General features: G+C 35.7%; 3 protein-coding genes across 9 annotated transcripts in view; 1 reads left to right on the top strand and 2 right to left on the bottom strand.

Annotated features, from left to right (window-relative positions):
* hcn4 (hyperpolarization activated cyclic nucleotide-gated potassium channel 4) overlaps positions 1–6,401 on the bottom strand; it is a 71,446-nt gene extending 65,045 nt beyond the window's left edge. Inside the window, exon 1 of the mRNA XM_044096591.1 lies at positions 5,728–6,401. Within this exon, the coding sequence (XP_043952526.1) occupies positions 5,728–6,401 (674 nt within the window). The remainder of the gene's footprint in view (positions 1–5,727) is intronic.
* A 3,269-nt stretch (positions 6,402–9,670) lies between these two features.
* Positions 9,671–17,275, top strand: rec114 (REC114 meiotic recombination protein). Of its 2 annotated transcripts, none has more exons than XM_044096579.1 (6): positions 9,671–9,831; positions 11,185–11,274; positions 13,810–13,893; positions 14,167–14,337; positions 15,154–15,228; positions 15,992–17,275. In XM_044096579.1, exons 1-6 carry the CDS (start codon positions 9,757–9,759, stop codon positions 16,154–16,156), a joined length of 660 nt encoding a protein of 219 aa, XP_043952514.1. In that variant the 5' UTR covers positions 9,671–9,756; the 3' UTR covers positions 16,157–17,275. The 2 variants fall into 2 exon arrangements, with proteins under 2 accessions (XP_043952514.1, XP_043952506.1); XM_044096571.1 differs by having other exon boundaries at positions 15,151–15,228.
* Positions 16,357–22,123, bottom strand: part of LOC122819640 (neuroplastin-like) — a 42,547-nt gene continuing 36,780 nt past the window's right edge. For 2 of the 6 annotated variants that reach the window (XM_044096558.1, XM_044096522.1), the window contains 5 exons: positions 21,637–21,770; positions 21,257–21,530; positions 17,789–17,810; positions 17,619–17,692; positions 16,357–17,517 (listed from right to left, as the gene is read on the bottom strand). In XM_044096558.1, coding sequence (XP_043952493.1) covers positions 17,632–17,692; positions 17,789–17,810; positions 21,257–21,530; positions 21,637–21,770 — 491 coding nt within the window. In that variant the 3' untranslated portion in view covers positions 16,357–17,517; positions 17,619–17,631. Of the gene's footprint in view, positions 17,543–17,618; positions 17,693–17,788; positions 17,811–20,689; positions 20,730–21,256; positions 21,531–21,636; positions 21,771–22,123 lie in introns of all 6 variants that reach the window. The other 4 variants (XR_006368645.1, XM_044096546.1, XM_044096530.1 and 1 more) reach the window with 4 other exon arrangements.

Genomic DNA, 22,123 nt, shown 5'->3' with positions numbered 1-22,123 from the left:
CCTATTTTTTTCTTTCCTTCCCATGAAGATTAACATTACATGACAAGAACATATGGTTCATGTTTTCACTTTGCTCTCTAAACTTTTAAAGGACCTCACACTGACCTTTGCTTACTTCACCCTCAATTCTGCCACTACCAGAAAAAGGAAATGGGATTATTATTGTTGCAACAGAGCATGTTGCTCCGTCAATGAAAAGCTTTTTCCTCCCGTGAACCAAACAAATCAATACCAAGATACACTCTCAAATCAACTGTAATCAACCTGGCTGAACAAGAGGATGCTGATCCCATTTGTTCATAAGAATAGTAGACATACACACACACACCCGCACACACATACACACAATGGATATTCTAGTACCGTCTTACGTGTCTTACGTGGATGAACATATTTGATAGGGGTGCAAAAAGATATTCTTAAAGTAAATAGCAATTCTCCCAACGTCTCAGAGAACACAAAGACTGACTTGAAAATGATATAACTTGATCTGAATATAACATGGGAATGAATACAAACAATCCCCCAGAGGGACATTATTCTTTTTTGTTTAATCCTTACTCCCCTAAAAGTAAAGATGAGAAACTGGTTAATTTAACAGCATGATTTTATTCAATTATCAAGTAACCAGATATTCAGAAATTAAAAGTCTTTCTTCAGCTAAAACAACAAATTATACATAAGTTCTACCATGCTGCACAGCCAGAACAGAGTGAAAGTTGTGACTGAACTTCCAGTCACAGCTGAGAAGTATCGTCTTTGCAAGACCAAAGACAAAACCTCTCTCCAAGGACTGCAAGAATAAAAATTACATCATTCTGTTTTGCAGATTTGATTTGGGAGTTTTTGCAGCTAATTCTCATCATATCCTCAGAGTAGAATTTTCTTGTTGTATTGTGTCCAACAGATATTTTGTGATTGATAAAAAAATTTGAGGTGCGCATGGTTACCACACTGACAGATGCTGCACTGCTAGGTACATATGAAGACTTCCCAGGAGTTATAAAATGCCCTGGCCAGAAGGAACGCTGTCATTTTTGCCACCTCAAGTAAAAGAATACATTTCTTTTCTAGTGGAGTATGTGCAGCCCTTTAGAGCTAAGCCCAAAGATATTTTGAGTATCTGTGAGATGTGTAAAAATGAAGACAGATGAAGCACAAAAGCTGTAAAAAGCTTCTAGAAAGTAAAATGTATTTTCTAAAGAGACATGGCAGCTGTTCCTTTGGGCTGCTACTTTTAAGTAGGCTGTGAGACTTTAGCAGCTAACAAGAAGCTAAGCATATTACAGTAAAGTTGCTTTGTTCCATCCGTTTCAAGAGTCCAAACCTGTCATTGAACATGCAGGATTAGGTCTTTTTGAAAATTGCACACTTAAGGTACGGTGTACTCAACTATGATTTGAATAGGAATGATGAGGTTAACTTTTCAAACTGGCAATCTGTCTCAGTTAAATATTTCTGTTTTAGCTTAATATATTCTTAAAACCAAAATCAAAATTGTATTTCTTAGAGACATAGTAAGTGGATGGAAGAATTGCTTTGACTGCTATGATAAGATTGAACTGACTGACAGACAGTTGAGCCCCACACCCAATTCTGTGTGAAACAGTATTAAGTTTGATCAAGCCTTTACCGAGGGGAATAAAAGTTCTAATGTGCAAAATCTTCGCTTCAATCTCTCTGGGGAAATTCAGAGGAGTTTCTAACAGATGTGTCCTCTGGGCTATGTATCACAAGATAATTAAAAGGCTCTTCACGATTAGACGCCTGCATCCTAATATTAGGCCTCATCGTTTATCTAGAAATTCTACATAAAGCGGCTGCTCTGTCATAATCCTATCCAAAGACTCTGTGCAAACAGGTAGGAAAATAACAATCACCTCCTTTTTTATCATGAAGACGAGGAGCTGTTACTGGGTGGAAAAATCAAACACTAATATGAGGACAGTAACTGTGATAGTATTAGTTTTTCTCACACTTTTAATGTACATTTTCACAATAATGCAGATTATTAGGATTATAATTGTTATTGTTTAACAGTAGTAGTAGTAGTAGTCACAATACACTTGTCTTCTTGTCTGTATTGAGTCCCTCCATTTCTGCTGCTTGTTGTGGATGCACACAATCAAAAACCACTGAAACAGTAGACTGCATAAGTCTACAACCTGAATAACGCCTGCATTTGTGAGAATAGTTAAGTGTGAAAGTACCAAATGCACTTGACTGAAGTATTTGTCATGTGGACCATTCAGCCAGTGCTTTTGTTCCTGTCTTAATTTTACTGGTTGTTTGAAAAGCGATTCCCCACTTAACTCACGATATCTGCTCACAATAAGAAGTTTGTTAGTATCCTGAAGCAGGCGGTTCTGCTTTGAAACTGAAATTGAGGCTGTAGATTGGATTATGATGCCATTTTTAATCTGCTTTTTTTCCCCTTGGAAGATTTGATGGCCCTCCCCTCCTTCTTAGTATTACACAAAACTTGACAAGAGGAGATTTTGCTTAACTCCACCGCACTGATGACTGTGATTCTCTCTGACACTGTAATTTGAGTTTATGGAGCCCAAACTTTACTTTAAGTAAAACTTTCTTCTCTGATTTGCTTGTAGGAACTGTAATTGCAATTATCCTTTGGCTCTTGTTCTGATAGAGTGTGATGGATGTGTCCAAGGCATGCTTCTTTTTAAAGTATGGAATATGACATCCAACAAGATAATCTAAAATATGCCATGTTCTTTGATTTATTTAAATAATGAGCAAACGAGTACTTTTTGTCACTTTTATAATTCACTAAGCCAGTTCCTACTATACATACTGACCAACACACCTTTAATTGTACAACAGTATCCACTCCAAACACAGAGACGAGAAAGTTTGTTTTCATTTTTTTAAAAAGGTTCTTCCTTGCACAGCATATTCAAAGAAATCTACACTCATCTTTTTTTTTTAAATGTGGCGTTAAACAGGGTCTTCTTCTAGACGTGTTGCTCAAGGACACTTCAAATCCAAAAGTCTGCGCCAAATTTCTGACCTTTCGGTATCAAGACAGTCTCCCCAAGCCCCAAATCACCCTTCCTCATGACATTTAACACAGTGAGAATAGGAGCAGATGGGGACAGAGGAGACATAACCAGATGGGGGAAGAAAAGGGAAATGGGCTCTGTTGCAGTATTATGCACAAACTTTGTTATGAATTTTTTCCATATTAATGTTAATCTCAAATATGCCTTAGAAGCGATAGCTTTGTTATCAGAGACAAACTGAAAGCACACAATATGATCAGATAATTGATGTGAAACTGAACTGGAATCCTTCAAGAATATCAAATTCATAACTCATGTTAAGATACACTGAAATGTGGACGATCTGGACAATGCGTCTGTATTATCACCACAGTATCCTGCCAATTATCCATGTAACTTAAACTTTCTATATTATGTCATGTAGCAACTACAAACTTTAATGTGTTTTCCCTTGATTTTGTACCATTTACCATTCTCCACCATTTTGGTAGATTTAGAATTTCTTCTGTAGTGTTTTACCTATAGACCAAAAGGTAGAATTTTGGTTCAGTCATGACTGAACATCCCCTGTCAGCAACAGCTTTTTTTCTTGCGACTCATGTGCACTGAAAAAATGTTTCCTTGAACCAACTTAAAAAAAACCCTTCTAATTTTCTAATTTGATCTTCAATCAAATCAATATTATAGATTGAGCAAAACTAAGAAAATGTGCTGTAACAAATTAGTAGTAATTTTTTAAAACTGATTCAAAGAAATATTTTTTTAATGCACAATGGACAAATATGTGGTTTGCACATCTACAAGTCATTCTTTCAAGAATCTCCAATGCAAAACCTGGATCTCTGCTGCTCCACCAGAGTAACCATATGTGGTGTGGCTGCATTTTGGATTGATGCCGCTCTTATTGAGACTGACCATTAAAACCCATGACCATGTCTTAGTAGGCTTGTAGTTGTGGCCCACTATTTCCATTTTTGGATAAGACAGTGAACCAATGCATTGTTTAAATGATCTTGTTTATGGAGAGTTGTGAGGAAGGGTGGTGGGACTTTCTTGATGCAAGGCAGCAGAGCAGCCTGACAGAGAACTCTTTTTTTACTAATTAAAAAAAGAAAGAAGGAAAGTTGAAGAGTAAAAGAGAGTTGAAATTGCAAGCCACACTTTTCAGCTATTTGAAAACTAGTCTGAAAACAATCAGGCCTTTCCACATTCTTCTTTTCCACTTTATCAATTGCAATTATTTATAATAGTCTCCATAGATGACTCACAGTTATTTAACGGAGTTAAAAAAGTACAGGGAGTGTGAATACTTTTTAAAGACATTGTACAGACCAGCCACATGCTGTTCAAATAAGAGGAAAATTCCCACCTCAACTTTTCAGCCTCAGGTCACTAAGCAGTGACTAACATGTTTAAGAAGAAAACACCTAGAGAGATCAGATAAATGTAACTACTTTCTGCTCTCAGAACAAGGGTATCTTTCCTTACTGACAAACTCTCCAGGCCTATTATCAACTTCCCTTCATTTTAGTGAGATTAGTTTTATAATTAGCTAGGAAACATACATTTGATATTCATTAAAGCTCATTACACCATCATTGCTAATTAATCACATGATCCTGTCAAATTAGACATCAGTGTCATGAGAACGGAGAATATAGAATGACATGCAGTGCAATCACAATTTAGATTTAGATCTTGTAACAGCATCTCTATAATATGTTTAATTTTAATACATTAAACACCAACAGTGACGCAGTTTGTAAAGCAGTACAACTATAGTTATCTGTTTATTTTTAATCAAACAAATAACTGCAAGATTCAATCCGTAACAGGGGTCATTGTTTACATTACTGGCATTTACACACACTAAATGTATTTGTTTAACTCAAAATCTGCTAAATTCTAAGAATTTTTTTTTTCTCTGAAGCAGATCAATTAGAACATTTTTGTATATGCATCAGTATGTTGTAAGTTCAAAGTAAAGTCCAGAAACCAAGAATATCTAGCAAGTCCATCATCTTACAGGAAAGAACAACAAAGATAAGGCCAATAACAAACCCAAGGACACTAAAAAAAAGAACACAAAACCTGCAGAGCTTTTCCCTGACCTCCTCTGTTCAGGTTTGCTGCTCAATTTATTACGGCAGAGGAAATTGTTTAATGCTGATAAATAAATTCAAATGAAATGTAGAAGCAAAATGAAAAATAATGAGAAAACACAATGTTGAGACTTAAATGGAGCAAAGGTCTAAAATGTTGACTGTCATCTTGGGTAAATGAATTAAATGATCTACATATATTTACCACATTTGAAGAAGTGCACATGTTAAATAGATGCAAATAGATGGACTCGGGTTTTTCATTATTTGTGCATACACCAAGTACAATAAAGTGGTGCTTTGCTGATAATCTAATTCGTTAAGAATTTTGCTAAAGTCATCTTACTAATTATTAGCTGGGTTATTTGTAATTATCTATGAGACAACTTGGAACATGTTTGTTTTTCAGAATGTACATACAGTGCCACCCAAAATTTAAGAATGAACCGCGCTCCACCTAGATTGATGAATCCCACATTATCCTGAAGAAGAAGGAAAAAAAAAAGAAAAAAGAAACATCTGGGCCTGCGCAAAGAATCGACGTTACATTGTGGAGCCTAATTTCTAACCTTAGAAGACCAAAATAGGTGTCTGAAATTTACCTGAAGTCGCTGTATGGGTGAATTATCCAAAATCCGGCCGATTTGACTCGCTCTTGTTCTCGTTCGACTGCTTTCTCACTTCCAAACATCCTCAGGGAGAACTTGTTGACCCCCGGTTGAAGCATCGCTCCCAGCTGCCGATGTATGAACCCGGCTTGATATAATCCAGCGTCGTCCGGTAGAATTTGATCAATGCCATCCAACTTTATAAAACCCGCCTGCTGGTCTGGAGGGTCGGTTTGGGCGCCACCGCTGGCACCCTGCACTCCTTCATCCGGCTGCTCGTCGCCGATCGCCCCAGGAGGGCTCTCCTCGCTCGGGGTGACATCCCCCTCGGTGATGAGGCGTCTCGCCTCGGCCGAGTCTGAGTCGTGTACATGCCGACTGGTGATGGACGAGAGGCTGCCTCGAAATCTCCGGCAGTCCCCATTTGAGCTAGTCTTCAGTGATCTCCCCATGTCCGTCTCCATGATCACAGACTCCCCACTTTTGGTCTCACCGATGCCTTTGCAGCTTACCCCAGAGGTCGGCGACGGGAGAGGCTTCATCCTTATACTCTTCCTCCGGGTGTCCTTGTCTGCGTCTTCTCCTTCGCCCATTATGGATGCTTTCTGTCCAATGTGCTGTGGCAAACTGTAGAGCCTTTTACGCATGGATGAATGCAACCTGTCCATTATGACATTGAGACACAGGGGAGGAAATTAAATCAATCCAGGGTGTATTGTAACGAACACATCCAGCATCCCCGCGCCCCGCATCTGTTTGTGAGAGCGATTAGACTGGAGCTAATCTGAGTCCCTGAAATCCCGCTACACATGACAAGAAACGCCTTGACTCCACTGAAACAGACGAGAGACACTCATTCTGATAATTAGACTACCTGACTGTTCGCATATGTCCTCACGCACAGCCTGGGCGGTCCGCTTTGCCACTGCCTTCTCAATGTGCATCTTTGTGGCGCTCCGACATTGTGCGCAAAAGTGGAATAAACTGCCTGAAAGTCACCTTAGCGTGACATGTGAAAGATGTGCGGGCGGACGTAGGGATGGAGACCTGGGAAAGGTCATGCACGACGAAGGATGCTCTCCTAACCAGGATCCCCCCTCCAAGCTGCCGCTAAAACAACGCAACAAAATCACGCAAAATACAGTAGAGCGTTCCAAGGAGCGCTGACATCACTGATCCATAGTCAGGTTGCGTTTTGGTGAATTGTGAATATTCATGCTGCTGATCTATTGGGTTGCCATAGGAGCGAGAACTGCAAATAAGCTCAACCCACCTTGTTTAAAGGGGAAACGCTCTCCCCATTCTTAAAACGCAACCCTGTTAAGTTGAGCCTACAGGTAGCCAGGCGAGCCCTTTGTTACAGCCTTCCCTGGGCTTCACTAAGAGAGCCAACCCGTTGGCTTTTAATCTTTTTTTTCTCGCTCTAATCTGCTGCGTGAAATTTCTTTTGAAGTTAAAATGATCTGCGATAATTTGGATGCAGGCTCTCTACAAATCCATACACCCTAAAAAAGAGTCAGAGGGTTACTGGGTAAAGCTTAAAACAACAACATGAAAATGAAAATGTTTTACATGAAAACAAGTCAAATATGTTATAAAGTAAGTATGATATTTTACTGCACTAAAACCTGTCAATATTGTAAATATAGAACATAAACAAATCTTTTATTGGTTTTCTGAGAAGAAAATCTATTTTAAAAAACTAATTTTGACAATATATGAGCATTTGGTGAGGCAAATCTCATTAAACAGTGGCATCATAAAGCATTCACAGCCTGCTTTTTTTCCACATTACCTTATTTTGCAATTTTGTATTCAAAAACTGATTAGATTTCTTTTAAAAGCTACTCAAAATACAGTCATATTCAGTAAATTAGAATGTCTTTTTTGAATAGTATCTTTTGAAAATAACATCTAACAAGGTATTAAACATACTTGTCATTGAGCCTACAATTGTGTTTTTAATGGTCTCATATATTAAAATTTTATGTGTCATGTTTTCAGTAACTGTAGAAATTCATCATAATTAACAGAAATCAAGGCTTTGAAACATCCATCTGTGCGCAATCAATCTATATGATGTTTCACTTACTGAAAAAGCTTCTGAAATAAAAGGACTTTTCAGTAATATTCAAATTTATTGAATGGGTTTGTAGTTCATTATTACAAAGTAAGATCATGTTTTCAAGAACTTTTGTCCATGTGTACAAAATTTAAACATTTCAAAAGTATGGAAGCATCCACACTCTCTAACTCTGGTCATCTGATCATCCTTGAGATGTTTAGTTAGACTTGTGACCACCTCAAATCTAAAAAATATTCAGCAGTGAACATGTCTCTCATTGCTATTGGCCATTCATTCAGACTAAACTCAAATAGAGATTTTATTGTAAAATAAACATTTGCACAGCAGCACTAAACAAACAAACTCAGTAGAAGTCTAATACTAATTAAGAGGTTATTTATGTCCACCACTGAACACCATCTGAGACTATCCTTGAATAGGAGTGTGTTTTCAAAGTTTTTTTTATGAATGAAACACTGAGAAGTGTGCTATGCAAATTCATTCTGTCCCCTGAGTTAGTTGTTTATATAATTAGTTTTTACTGTAATTACAGCTGGAATTGTTTTTCTTCAGGTTCCCTTTGTATGCAGCGGTATCTTTCCATTGGTTCTAGCAAAGTTTCTTCTCCCAATTGAAAAAAGCTATCCTGCAGCCTGATGCTGACACCACTATGCTTTATAGTGGAGAATTTATGTGGTCCACCATGAATATTTAGTCATTTCAGTTGAAAACTGCTTGCTTTTTCTTGTTTTTAAAAGCCAAATAAAATGCATTATAGTTTTGATGTAACACAAAGCAACAAAAAGTTCAATGGATCTGCAACAACAATTTTTGCAAGCCATTATTTATGGTTACTTGACGAGTCACAGGTGGGAAAAAAAATCCCATCTAATTATTGGGAGGGAAAATAAACAAGGAGATTTCTTGGGGGGGAGGATTTGTCAAAGTTGCAATGAAATGTAACATAAAATGAGGTTTGAAAAGCTGTTATTGTGATAAAGCTGTATAGGACTAAAAATGACTAGTAACTGGCAAAGCAAACCAAACATGTGTTTTTCTCAAGAAACAAACTTTTACAAAAACTTATGGCTTTACATAAAAAGTTTTAATGAGCAACTCCATTTAATAAAATTACTCATCTATTGTAGTGGTTCTTAAAACAGGCTATGTGTTATTTAAATTAGAACTGCTTTATTTTAAAACCTATTTTAGATTTGCCATGTCCTGCATGATGCAGGTAAGTTAATATCTGAAGTATTATGACTTAAACATAACGTTCAAAGCACCAGGGGATTTTTATTGTTAATATATTTCTTCTTGTTTAGCAGTGAAAGAAAATAAACTGTTACATGTCTTTTACTTTAAGTTTTTGCTTACTGGAAGCGATATTTTGTGTTTCTGAAATACATATTAATCTAAGCGCAAAGATTGAAATGTATATGAGGTTTCTAATAAAGCAACATTTATTTATTTATTTATTTATTTATTTATTTATTTATTTATTTATTTATTTATTTATTTTATAAAATACAAGGTACATGACCAAAATGATAAATTCATAAACCAGTTTCTCATTTCAATACAGGACAAACATGACATTTCAAGAAACAGCTCCAAAAGTATTTAAACTAAAATGAATTACACTAGAGATAGCCTGTAAAAAGATCCTTTACAGAGGAATGAGATGAGAAATGCAATCACATTTAAACAATCATAGTTTGATTTTAAAGGGGAGAAAATGTATTAAAAGGTATTTATTTAACTTTAAAATCAAAATTTGATTTAAATATTATTTACAACATTTGTGTGTTACTTCTCTGCGATTTAGCAGCAAAGGGGTGTTATAAAATTTGTTTCCGCTTCTCGTCCCGCGCATGCTCAGTTCAGTAAAGGTTATGTGAGACGACCAGACAACTTTCTGCTTGCAACAAAAAACAGGACTCTAAAGTCTTTCTGAAATGGCAGCGAGTCACATATGGCCATTGAGACGTTTTGGACATTTTGTGCCACAAACTGAACGAAAGCCTTGGAAGGTAACCGAATGTTTGTTTGTTTGTTTTTTTTTAATTAAATACGATAGCTTTATGCTAACTACCGGGTGCTAGAACGGGACAAGCTTTGTTTTTAAGATGACTTATGCTAACAGCTACAAGCATTTGCAAGCATTAGGTGTCATGCCTGAATTGTGTTTTTATTTTATAATTTTATAAGTGTATATAAATATTTGGAATTACATTAAACATTTTTAAAGATAGAATTTTAAAAGAGTTCACCAAAACAATTACTTTTGTATTATTATTCAAAGAAAAAAGTGTTCAATACTAAGCTAGAATGTTCTGGAAAACCAACCAAACTCACCTTGCACATGAAAAAAAATAAAAACGTTCTTGTCAAACTGTAGAACAACTTGTACGTTTTGTCTTGTTTCTGTTAATTATGCAAAATAAGTTTGGACATATCACTAATATTCTGATGTAATATTGCTAAAGGTTAAATTTTCACTTGGTGTTGATATCAACCCATCCAGTTCTGCTGGATGGGTTGATATTATCCAGAAGGACTGGATGATATCAGTCCAAAATACTGAACTCATTAAGAAAGGGAGGTGTAAAAAGGCTCGGAAAGTCATAACATAAGCTGAAGTCCATCAGTAATTACAAGGCAATTTTGCAATCTAGTATAGAATAATATCATCCCTAATGGTAACTTATTAGAAAGTGTCTCATTATCAAGATGTTACACAAAGAAAGTTGCATGATGGGCAAACCTAACAAACTTTTCTCAAGACTTCTGCAACTTTATTTTTGCAAAACTTACTGATTGTTGTTGGTGCCATTATCATGAAGCGGAAAGAACATCATTATACCACAAATCAGACACAACTAGTTGACCCCTACAAGATTTCAGACAGAGGATGGAAAATAATTATATGAAGAGCTGGTCGAGGGCCACTCGTAGAAAGCTTTAGAAAGATCAGGAATTAGCAGGTTGCTTATTTTTTCAAAGAAAACAAATAGTCATTCAATGAAACAACCTCCACAGGCTGTATGACCACTCAACATACAAAACTCCACTGCTGTAGAAAAGGCATGCCGAATAAAATGATAAATACAAACATTCACTCCCTTTAAAGTGACTGACCTAATACAACAGAGGTCCATCCAATTTGTGTTTGTAGTCTCACATTGAATGGAATGGAAATCACCTGAGTTCAGTGAGTGTCTCAAGGGATTGTCTCATAAAGACAACTGTGTCTGGAAAGTCCAGACATGTGGGAGACTCCATGGTCAAGTGAACGAAGGCTCTTTGAAAAATGAAACATTGAAAAGCTGCAGAGTGAAAGAAAATGCAGACACTCAATTTATTTTTCTGCTTTTATTTTTCAGGTTTTAGAGGCAAAGGCCAATGAACCTAAAATTGTCATGACATTGTTGGAATCTGGATATTTGCTGGTGCTGCAAGGGCAAGAAAACTTGGTAAGATTCTATTGTGATGTGGTTGAGTATTGCAATGATGTTTACAATTGCAATTACGGTGCATTATGAGTGCTCTTGTCTTTCCCTATCATCAGAGTGTCCCTAAGCAGTGATGTCAGTAACGCGTTAATTTGTAACGCGTTACTGACGTCGGACCACTTTTTTCAGTAACGAGTAGTCTAACGCGTTGCTATTTCAAGTCCAGTAGACAGACTACAGTTACTTATCAAAATCATTTTTGCGTTACTGTAAAATCCTTCTTGGAGTTTTCCAGACAACAGTGGACCACACAAATTACTCACGTTTTTTTATTTTTTTGTACTGTTTTTTCTACAATCTCCTCTTCAGTTCAGCCTTATCAGTGGAGACACATTGTTGATGTTACCATTATAAAATAGCTGACAATTAAGTACAAGTACAAAGCTCAATGTGATTTTCACAGGAGGCGGAACGTTGTTGTTAGCAGCTGCTGAAAGTAACTAAAAAGTTACTTTTAGTGTAACTTAGTTACTTTCCAAATCAAGTAGTCAGTAATCTAACTAAGTTACTTTTTCAAGGAGTAATCAGTAGTCCGATTAAAGTTACTTTTTCAAAGTAACTATGCCATCACTGTCCCAAAGTCCTTAAGCTTTACCATCTTGATTACCAAAGCTTACTAAATTCATTTTGGTTTACAATTAACAGCATTATTGTAATAATTGACATTATTTCAGTAAGGAAAACAATTAAATTACTATCAAAGCATTTCTGAGTCTGGATACAATACTTCGCAAGAAGCTGAAAAGTTTAACACAACCTATGTAGTAGAACGATAACAAATTGTACTGGTATAAAAGCAGTTGAATTGGCTACAATGACAAGCAATTGCTGTATTTTGTTGTTTGTTATGTGATCACTGATTGGAAGAGCTCATACACTTGTTTGCACATTTTGTTGGTTGAAGGAAATATTGCTTCAATATTTTGTTTCATATTTTAAGTGTTTTGGCCTGGCTAGAACCCTTGGCAAGTACAATTTTTGACCATCAGTGTCACTGTTTTTGCCTGAATGTTAACTGCTTTGAAAATATAGAATTTGAGTTGACAATTGCATGACAGCAATAAAGAAAAACAGTAACAGTTTAAATTCTGAGTTGGTTATTGATATTAATGTATACATGTTGTAACATGCAGTAGTATGTAAACTGAAAATGTCTCTTTTCTTCAGAGAAATCCCATGCCCTTAGCGGTTTAGTTTAACATTATAGCTGTGATGCAAGCTTGAAACAGTTGAAACTCCAGACATTGCAATGCACATTTGCATCACGCTAGACCAAAGCCATAGGGAATTAAGGCTGCAGCTTGTGAACAACAAAGTCTGACTTCATATTTTTAAATAAAAACACAGTGCCAAATTTTTGCTCCTCCCGTTCCATGGGACTGGACATAAATATTAATCTGTTTTCAGATCGGAGTGTCTGATGAAGGCCAAATAAAATATTCTGCTGAAGAGTCTGACATTTCTGGTCAAATCTGATGGGATTTGACTGCATTGTTTCGAAAGAACCAAGCCAAATATTCTTCTTGGGTTCAAGAAGCCAAAAAAAAAATCATCTATGATAACTATGTCATTTTCTATACACACATCTTTACACAGTTTTTGTAAAAGTGGAAAGATGTGTGGTTTGTCCTGGGCGACAAACCATTTTTGTTGCCCGGGACAAAAATGTTTCCTCTGACCTGCAGACTACAGTTTCAGGTACCTCTCTGTCTCTGATTTATAATGTTCTGTGAGGAGACAGGACTATATTGCTGTGCTAGGTTGACAAGTCAGACATGTATTCAGGTCAGACAGTAGAGAACATTCTCTAAGGAGCATTCTCTGACTGCTCTATTACAGACCTCTGCAGTTTGTGAAGGAAGTTTTCATTCAGAAAAGTTAAGCCTTAAAAGTCCTCGAAACAATCTCAAAGGATGCACATCATATTGGCTTTTGAAAAGACAGTTGGTCATAAGAGATCTGAATATTCAGTTTTAAGTGTGAATGTTGCTTTGTGATCAAATGTAATTAAACTCTGGTCGGTTAGTTGCATAGAATTGTGGTTATTAGGTTAAATGTGAAGGAACCATTCAGGCAAAAGGTTCCCAAAATGTTGAACATTATGTTCCCTTTGGCAGTTTTTAAAATGTGTTTTCTGTTAAATCATTAGTGAAGTGCAACGCTGTGGGTCCAGTGCACTTATTTAGGAAAAAAATTAACTAGCTGCTTCTACTTTAAAACTTAACACGGCAAAGCACATTTAGCAGACAACAGACTGTAAAGCTATTGTTTTTCTCTCTGAACTCCTGGAGACAAAAGACAAGATAAAAATATTAAGCTTTGAAGTTACCAAGTAAACAGAGACCCCTGCAGACAGTTTTGGGAAACATTTAATTTTAGCCTTTGTCTCCTTTTGCTCTTGGGTCCTTATTTAAAAAAAAAATATTTTAATTTGATAGTACAAATCATCTTTTTTTCCAGGTTAGTAAAGACATTTCTTTTCTTTAAATTTTTCAGGCCACAATCCCTTTGCATGATGGCTCCAACTCTCTTAAAGTGCAGCACAAAGCTGATAACCTGATGATCCGATTTACTGTGAAGGTAATCACCAGAATATTAATATTTTTCATTTAGTGCGATCCATTCCAAACCTTAAACAATGGATTGATTAATGATTACACAATCAAAAAGATATTACTGATATTATTATTTGTAGCATTTTTCACTTGTCCCTTTGTATACACAAACCTTGAATTATTATTTATGTATTCATTTTACTGATTAGTGAAACAAAACATACAAACCTCAGATGTTTTCATTGGCATGACTGGCTGACAGAAACAGACGATGTGCAAATTTTTTGGACGTGTGCAGGGGGAGAGCCGCATGATAAGGATGCAGTTTGATGGCAGCAGCACAGCAGAAGCCGTGAATCAGTGTTCAAGGGCTGTGGAAAAGTTGTCTGCGTATGTTCCTGTCACCTCTCTGGAAGTTGCTGTGACACATCCAAATCAGCCCCCTGTTGAGGTCCCACCAGCAGCACAGGTTGCTAAGATGTCCTCTCAGCAAACACATTGTATTTTATTCAACGTTATCCTGACTGTTTTTAGTCTGTTAAGCCACACACATCTCAAAACTAAGCGAAATACAGTCGTGGTAACTTTTAGTTTAGAACATGGATAAAATATTCATACTACTTAGCTTATAATAATAGATTAATCCAATTTGTTTTGGTTCTGAAATAGGCTTTTTTGTAAACCATAATTTAAGACGCTCACCACAGAGTTTGAAAGGATTTTATAATCAACAGTACAGTAGCAGTATATCCTCGCTAGGTGGTGCTATTTACTATATTGTCTGTGGGATTAAGTAAAGACCTACCATAAAAAACACACATTTAGATAGGAACATTTATTAATAAGATTAGACTGACTAAAAATTACTCAAAAAATTAGTAAGTCAGTCTAATATTTGATTATAAAATATAAATCACCCCATATTAAACATTCAGAGATAACTGTAAGTTAAATAGATACGTCCCTGAATACACTTTTGAGTAGCATTAAAAATTTGGTTAACTACAATTTGCCTTCAAAGTAAAACATGCAGCACTTCTGTGCTTTAAGTCATTAAACATGAAGGATTAGGAAAGAAATGGACTCCGCCATGGTGCTCAAGTTGACCTTTAGTAGACGTATGCAATGCAGAAGTTCGCAGAGAAGATGAAAGGACTTTGAGAGGTGGGAAATTTTCAATTAGTAATGAGGTCATTGATTGGTCTCCCTACTCTGTGGTGTCACGCTGCGTCTGTCAAATCTTTTTTTTTCCTTCCTCACTTTTTCTGTCATCTTCTGGCAGCAGGCATGTCAGAGAAAGACTGGGCAGCCTGAGCCTGAAGCTGTCCACGGCTTTGTGTCCATCAAGCGTCTTACCGAGGTATTAAATGTTGAAATCTTGACACATTAATCTGCAAATCATCTAAAATTAACTAGTGCTACATTTGCTATAAATAGCATTTTAAATCTGTAGTCTTGTAATCATATTCTTCCTATAATGCACTCAGTTCTTATAAACACTTCCAGAAATACAAGCATGGATCAATAAATTAGACTGAGACATTAATTGTGTTTCATTAATTAAACTAAAAGAGTGAAACTCATAAAAAGAGTCATTATACACAGAAATATATTATTCAGGGTTTTATTTCTGTTGTATTTGTGGCTTACAACAAATGAATTATGTTGGAGTAAAGTGTTGGCCCGTCTGAGATTCAATTCCCGACCTTTGAATCCTCTCTTTGCTCGTTTCATGTCTGAATACTGTGAATGAAGCCTATCACCGGCAAAAAATCTCTCCACTAATTTTCTTAGATACAGCACTCTATGAACAACCTATGTCTCTAGAGATAGGTTGTTCTGTTAATTGAGACTTTATGGCTTACCTTCATTGTGAAGTGTGTAAATAACACTCTGCTGCTGGGCAGCTGTCAAGTTGGAAGTCTTTCCTATTGCTCTGCAGGACATAACAACTATTGTTATTGCTTTCAATAATCACTTGTATAAGGAATCTATATACGAGTTTTTATTGAAATAAACTAATGTTGTGGAAATATTCAAAAGCCTTTTACATATAGCTGTATGTCTATCAGTGAGATTCTAACCATTAGATTGACTGCAGTCTTTCTCCTTGGATCCCACAGCACTTCCTGGGAGAGACTACTCTGGCTCTCCCTAACATATACAGTCCCTGTTCTTTGGTATCAGGTGACTTGGAACCCTTCCTGCGGGTCTGCCTCCTGGATCCCAGCTTTCCTGCATTTGTAGAGAAAGTACAGGAGGAGCTGGAGAAACTGCAAGAAGAGTGAAAAAAAATCTCACCGCAGGCTGAAGGCAGAAAGTTCAAGTCAGTCCCATTATGTTATGTTGTAAACTATGTGTAGGCAGTGTTCAGCTTACTTGGTCGTTAGTGAATCTAAAATCTTATCTCACAGTAATTGTTATATAACACAGATGATGCTCTTGATTTACTGAAATATTTGAGATCTTGAAAAAGAGAAACATGGTATGGTTTTTGACATTGTTTTTATTCAGAAAAAAAATGTTGGTCTCACTCATATGTTTGATCGTGGCTATATGCTCTGGTCCCTCAGTTCACATCCCAAATCCAGGTCCTTTCCCACCGCAACACACATGGATACATTGTATTGAAAGAGGAGTCATGCAGCTACAGCAGTGAATCTATGCCAGCTTTCAAGTGATCCCACAAGATTAAAGCTTCACTGAGTAAAACAAACTGCCCTCCATATATCTATTTAAGAATACATATTGCATAGGATTATAGCCATGCTATACAGTTAAAGAGAGAAAAATAGAAAGTAAAAATCAATGAATTGAAATTGAGAATTATAAAAAAAATATTATTATTTTTTTTACATATTTCCTATCATTTGAACACTCATACTTCAACATATACAAGACACCTAAGTTACTCTGGAAAGAAAATAGAAATAATACAGATATCCTTTTCGTTAAGATAGTTAAACACACAGTAGTCATTTTCTGTAAGCACTCTCAATTAAATTTAAATACTGCCTGTCTTTGAAGCCCTTGCTTCACAATAAAAGTTTTGATAAAAGTAGATTTTCTTCTGACAAATTAAATATTTTAATGACAATGATATGCTGTACAAATTGTTGATAAAAAGCATATATATATAGATCTATATAGATCAATATTCATATAGATCTATATGGATATAGATCTATATATATATATATATACATATATATATATATATAGGATGACTCCATAAAAAACAGGTAGATTGGATGCAAAAAAGCCACACGAGGGATAACAACAGAAAATGTCTATTCTGAGTATCCTATTGCGTTATTATCTTGCATGCATTGTACATGATATGTAATACAAAAGGGATCACCTCAGTTGAGGAAATGTTAAAATTAATAAAGGAGACATCAACAGCACATTGGAAATGTGTACACCTTTGTGGCATGTTAGTCATTATTCATCATCCTGAAATTGCCATCTAAGACTGGATAAGGCATGCTTAAGACAGCCATTGCAGTAAGTTCTTATTGTTGCCAGTGTTGTGCTGATATTGTTTCTCATAGAATGAGACAGGATATGGGTTATTCCACACTGCCTGGAGTTTTGTCAACCTCTGATACTTTCATGTAGTCAAAAAAATGCAGTTTATCCATCTCATCTGTGGAGAGAAAGTAGAGAGAAGACTTGAATGTGGGTTATCCTCTCAGTAAGTTCTACATTTATTCCCCCTCCCCATCATCCCTTACAACACAGGCTTACTTGAGTAAATTGCTTATTTTGTATTCCTCTGGCGTATGTTTTTGTCCTTGTGGTTGTTTGTTGAGTTTGTTTTCCTAGGATAAAAACAGTTAGATTACAGTGACGTAGCAGTAATAAATCACAGATCATACATTGCCCACTACTTTTAAACATATCTTTTCTTTACTTACGCTGGTCCGACTGGTTCATCATCTTTGACATGGGAAAAAAAACAAGACAAAAACACAAATAGAGGTCAAATGATAGAAAGGAATACAAAAAAAGCAGAACACACTTTTACTGCTGATTTTGATCCATTTTTGTTTTGTTTTGTTTGGGGTTTTTCAGACAGGGTGTACTGAGGTCTTTCCATTTTTAGAAGTTTGATCAATTATGAGCAGTGAATTTGGTGGTTTTGTGCATTACAATCTTACAAAGGTTAGTTTACAGTATTTGCTACTGAAGCAGGACTGCAAAAATAATAAATGTCTATAAAATTAGTCAAACATTATAAACTTAACCTTACATAATTCTCATGGGTTTCTTGTTTATTTCAAATAAAGACTGTGTAGGAGTGCTACAGATGGCTCATTTAAAGCCATCTTTTAATTACAGTTAGCAGTTTTAAATAGACTTGGATGGGGCATGATAGATGTTGCTAGTTTGCAGTTACTTTCCATACTATAAAGAAATCATGTAATGTAACAGACATTAAATATTAGTCTTTGTGGTAATAGGGAAGTAAAATAGGTGCCATTGTTACAGTGTTACAGAAAAACAAACAAAGCTGGTGCTAAAAGTTGCTGGTGGTAGAAGAAGAATGGTTTCACACCCCTCAGCCTTGGGGTATGTAGGGTTGTTGGTGTTTTGCAAACAAATGAAATGTGTCAGCAGGTACAGGAAGTAACCAGTCACAGTAAGATATTTTCCATGCAGTTATTAGTCAGGGATAAGCAGCATTAGCAGCATTCCATGGCATTAAAATGGAGCAGATTATGGCAGTTATAATGTTAGACCAAAAAAAGAAAAAAATGGTTCTGTCCAGAGGAGGAAAATCTGTCGGTTTATGCAGTTTTATCACACTTTATATGTATACAACACAAATTTACTGTTATGCCTTTGCAAGCACACTAACAACTTTTTGCTGTGTGATTTTAGTGCTTTAACAAAAGATCTGTGAAACATCAATTGTGATTTCACTTTTACAAATAAAACATTTTGGTTTATATAACATTTGCTGTTTAATAAGTTCATCACACAGCAAAAATAGTCATTTTAGCAGCAGGTACAGATATGTCAGCTTTTGCATCAAAGCCTTTGGCTGTGGAGTTAAAAAGTGTTCCAACGCAGCTAAGCCATCAAGAGACACAAAATTATAACGCACGCAGACGGGCCAAAACCTCTGGGAACAGTGAATGCTAAAAGGAGATTTGAGAAAGGTTGTGAGCTGGGATTCATCCTGATTTGAATGACATAAACATGGCAAAAATAATCTACCTTAATCGCTTCAATTTTTTGGTTGACCAAAAACTGCACAGAGCTTATGCAGGATAACCCCTTGCATATACATATATGTATATCTATTTTTCTCTTGCAGACGTTTTGCTCTTTTTCACCCGTGAATGTTTTGTATCTTCAAATAAATGTTAACAAAAGACAAAAATAGATACAAGACTGGTTTTACATAAGAAAAAAATTTATCCACCAATTAAGACCTGTATGATCTAAAAGTGGCTTAAACTTAAGCTTTAAAAATGATTAGGATCCACAAAATATAGAATACAAGTAAAAATGCAAGAAAACACAAAGACAGTTTCATTTTATGCTGTAAGACCAATTTCATATATTTTTTATTTTTTAGTTTGCAGTAGTAACAATATGCTTGGGGGCAGGGAAAATATTTTTAAGTTATAGGCAAAAAAACTGTATAATGGTAAGTGTGAGGGGATATATATTTGACAGACACATACAAGCATTTTGAAATATCTTCTACCAATTAGAAATCAATGCATTGTTCTGTCTTGTTTCTATCATCCTGTGTGTGTTTGGCTGAGTGGGCCTCTGCCACTGGTTGAGCAGGGACCACGCAGAGAGAGGTGGGGCTGGAAAGGAAGTCGTGCTGATAAAGCTGTTATAGGGACTCTTCTCAATGGGCTGTAGCTACAGTTTGTTTAAAACATGGATTTTTGCGGCTTTCTGCATCTTCTTGAAAAAGTTTTAGTGCGGAGTCAGCAAGACGAAGTGAGTTTGACCCAAATCGGGTTGGCTTGCAGCTTCAGTAAGAAAAACAGACACCATACCTAGGTATCTGATTACAGTTAGAGGGAACACTGCCAAGAAAAAAACAAGCAGTCCCCAAAATAAAGGTTCATTAATATTATTAATATCTCCTAAACAGATATATTTGCTGTTGAGTAAAACTAGGGAATGAATATGGGTTTCATTGTACTACTTGTTTAAAGCTGATCTAAATGCAAACTATACTATAGACTACACATTAGAAATATTTCACAAATGAAAGTGTACTTAACTCTTACTTACTTCACAGTGGTAAATTGTTTTAAAACTTATTCTGCATTTTCATTTTACTGTTTTCTTGTTCATTTTCTTGTAGCCTCTGATAGGAATACATATCAGTCCTGTATACTTGTCTGAGATGTTCTATTTTATTATTATTATTATTATTATTATTATTATTATTATTATTATTATTATTATTATTATTATTATTATTATTATTATTATTATTATTATTATTATTTATTTTTTTCTTGGCTTGGTTTACATATTCCACTTGGAACTGTTTTCACATTTAAAATCTGATAAATACCTTGTTTTTTATATATATATTTTTTTATTCATCTAAAATTTTGATTGTATATTGCATAATTTACAAAATTACATGGCTATTTTATGAATAAAAATATCAATTGTCAAATTATTCATCTCATATTACATCTATATTAAGGAAATGGATCAGAATATTATCAGTTCAGTTTCATGGAAATAAAAATGTTTCAAATCAAAGCAATATATCATCCAAGATAAAAAGGATTGTAAATGGTCTGTAGGCTGGTTTAAAAAAAACATACAAACTGACAACAGATCTTCATAGCCATGCAGGATCTCTCACTTACCACCCATTTAGAATATGGTTCCATATGGAAGGAAGGGCAAAGGGGAAAACAATAGTAACCAATTAAGTTAAAAAATTTATATTCTGGCAATATTCCGTATGTCTCGTAACTGCTTTTAGCTATGTATGATTAGCCAACTCTTTCCTGGCTGAGCTTTGCCTAATTTCCAAGTGTGAAAATATAAAGTCACATTCGTATGCATCTAAACATGTGACCCAAAACAAAAAGAAGAATTAACTACTGAGAGCAAAAAGGAGAGTTATTTAAAGCCCGTTAGTCTCTCCAGATCTCCCCAAGCAACAGAATCAACTTTGGGGTTCAAAGTTGGCTGCATAAAGCATGATAGTTTCTTCAGTGTGTGTATGTATACCGTATATAATTTTCCTAATCTGCTGAGAAAACATCTACAGATGTACTGAAAAAAAGAATCAAATTTCTCCTAAAGTTTGTTTTCATATGTCATAGTTTATTCCCCCTTCAGATTATTACTCATAGCTGCTTTCCAACAGAAGATTTTCTTACCATCAATAATGTCGTCTGGCCTCTTGCGTTTCTCATACACAACGATGATGACGACGAGGATGATTATTTCTGCGAGTACTCCCAGAAAAGGCCAAAGCGGCGCAAGATGGCTGCGCACTCGTAGTATCGTTGTCTCCGCAGTGTTCCCAATCACATTGGTTGCGTTGCATTCATATATTCCAGGATCCGTGGTTATATCTAGGTTCACTATGTTGATCTCTGTGTAGTTGTCTTTGTTTGTGATGAAGAAGCGTCCTGTGGAGTTGTCAATGTCCTGAAAAACAGACCATTTCTCAAAGTAAATAATGATCAAAAAATTTTAAATTCTTTGAACTACAGCATCTGTGCATATTTTTAGCTTTTTACAATTTGATATAAACCTTGTAAGATGTTCCGTCCACTTTTCGCCATGTCCAAGTTGGGTGCGGGTAGCCGACAGACTTGCAGTACATCATGGCATTTTCCCCTTCATTTTTATTTTCACTTCGCTTGTGCCCCGTGATGTAGGGTTTTGCTAGGGTTGCGAAACAAATCATTAACAACTCATCTAGAGGAAGAAAAAAACATTCATAAAAAGATTTACATTCCTACCAATGGATATAAATATGGACAGAAGGATTTTCTGTTTTAGTTTTAAAGGAGTTATTTGTGTCTGAAAAATTCACAAAGGCTTCTAACCCAGACTGTTTTTCTGTATCTACTGAGATTTTTTCTCTATAGACGTTTCCATTAACTATAATGTGGATGCAGCACAGGCTAAGCGGCACTTGCAGGTATAGCTATTAATTTTTCACGTCTGTTATAATGAGTCACCAGCAGAAAGCTAGTGAGTTGTTTACAGGAAGAAGCACTAATTAAGCTTTCAAA

Source organism: Gambusia affinis, linkage group LG02 (assembly GCF_019740435.1).
Source record: "Gambusia affinis linkage group LG02, SWU_Gaff_1.0, whole genome shotgun sequence".
Classification (NCBI taxonomy): Eukaryota; Metazoa; Chordata; class Actinopteri; order Cyprinodontiformes; family Poeciliidae; genus Gambusia; species Gambusia affinis.
This window is presented reverse-complemented; position numbering and strand designations above follow the sequence as displayed.

Coding starts and splice junctions, on each gene's coding strand:
- rec114 (XM_044096571.1), top strand. CDS start 9,757: ATGGCAGCGAGTCACATATGGCCATTGAGACGTTTTGGACATTTTGTG. Junction 11,275..13,809: donor TGCAAGGGCAAGAAAACTTG/GTAAGATTCTAT, acceptor TAAATTTTTCAG/GCCACAATCCCTTTGCATGA. Junction 13,894..14,166: donor TGATCCGATTTACTGTGAAG/GTAATCACCAGA, acceptor GGACGTGTGCAG/GGGGAGAGCCGCATGATAAG.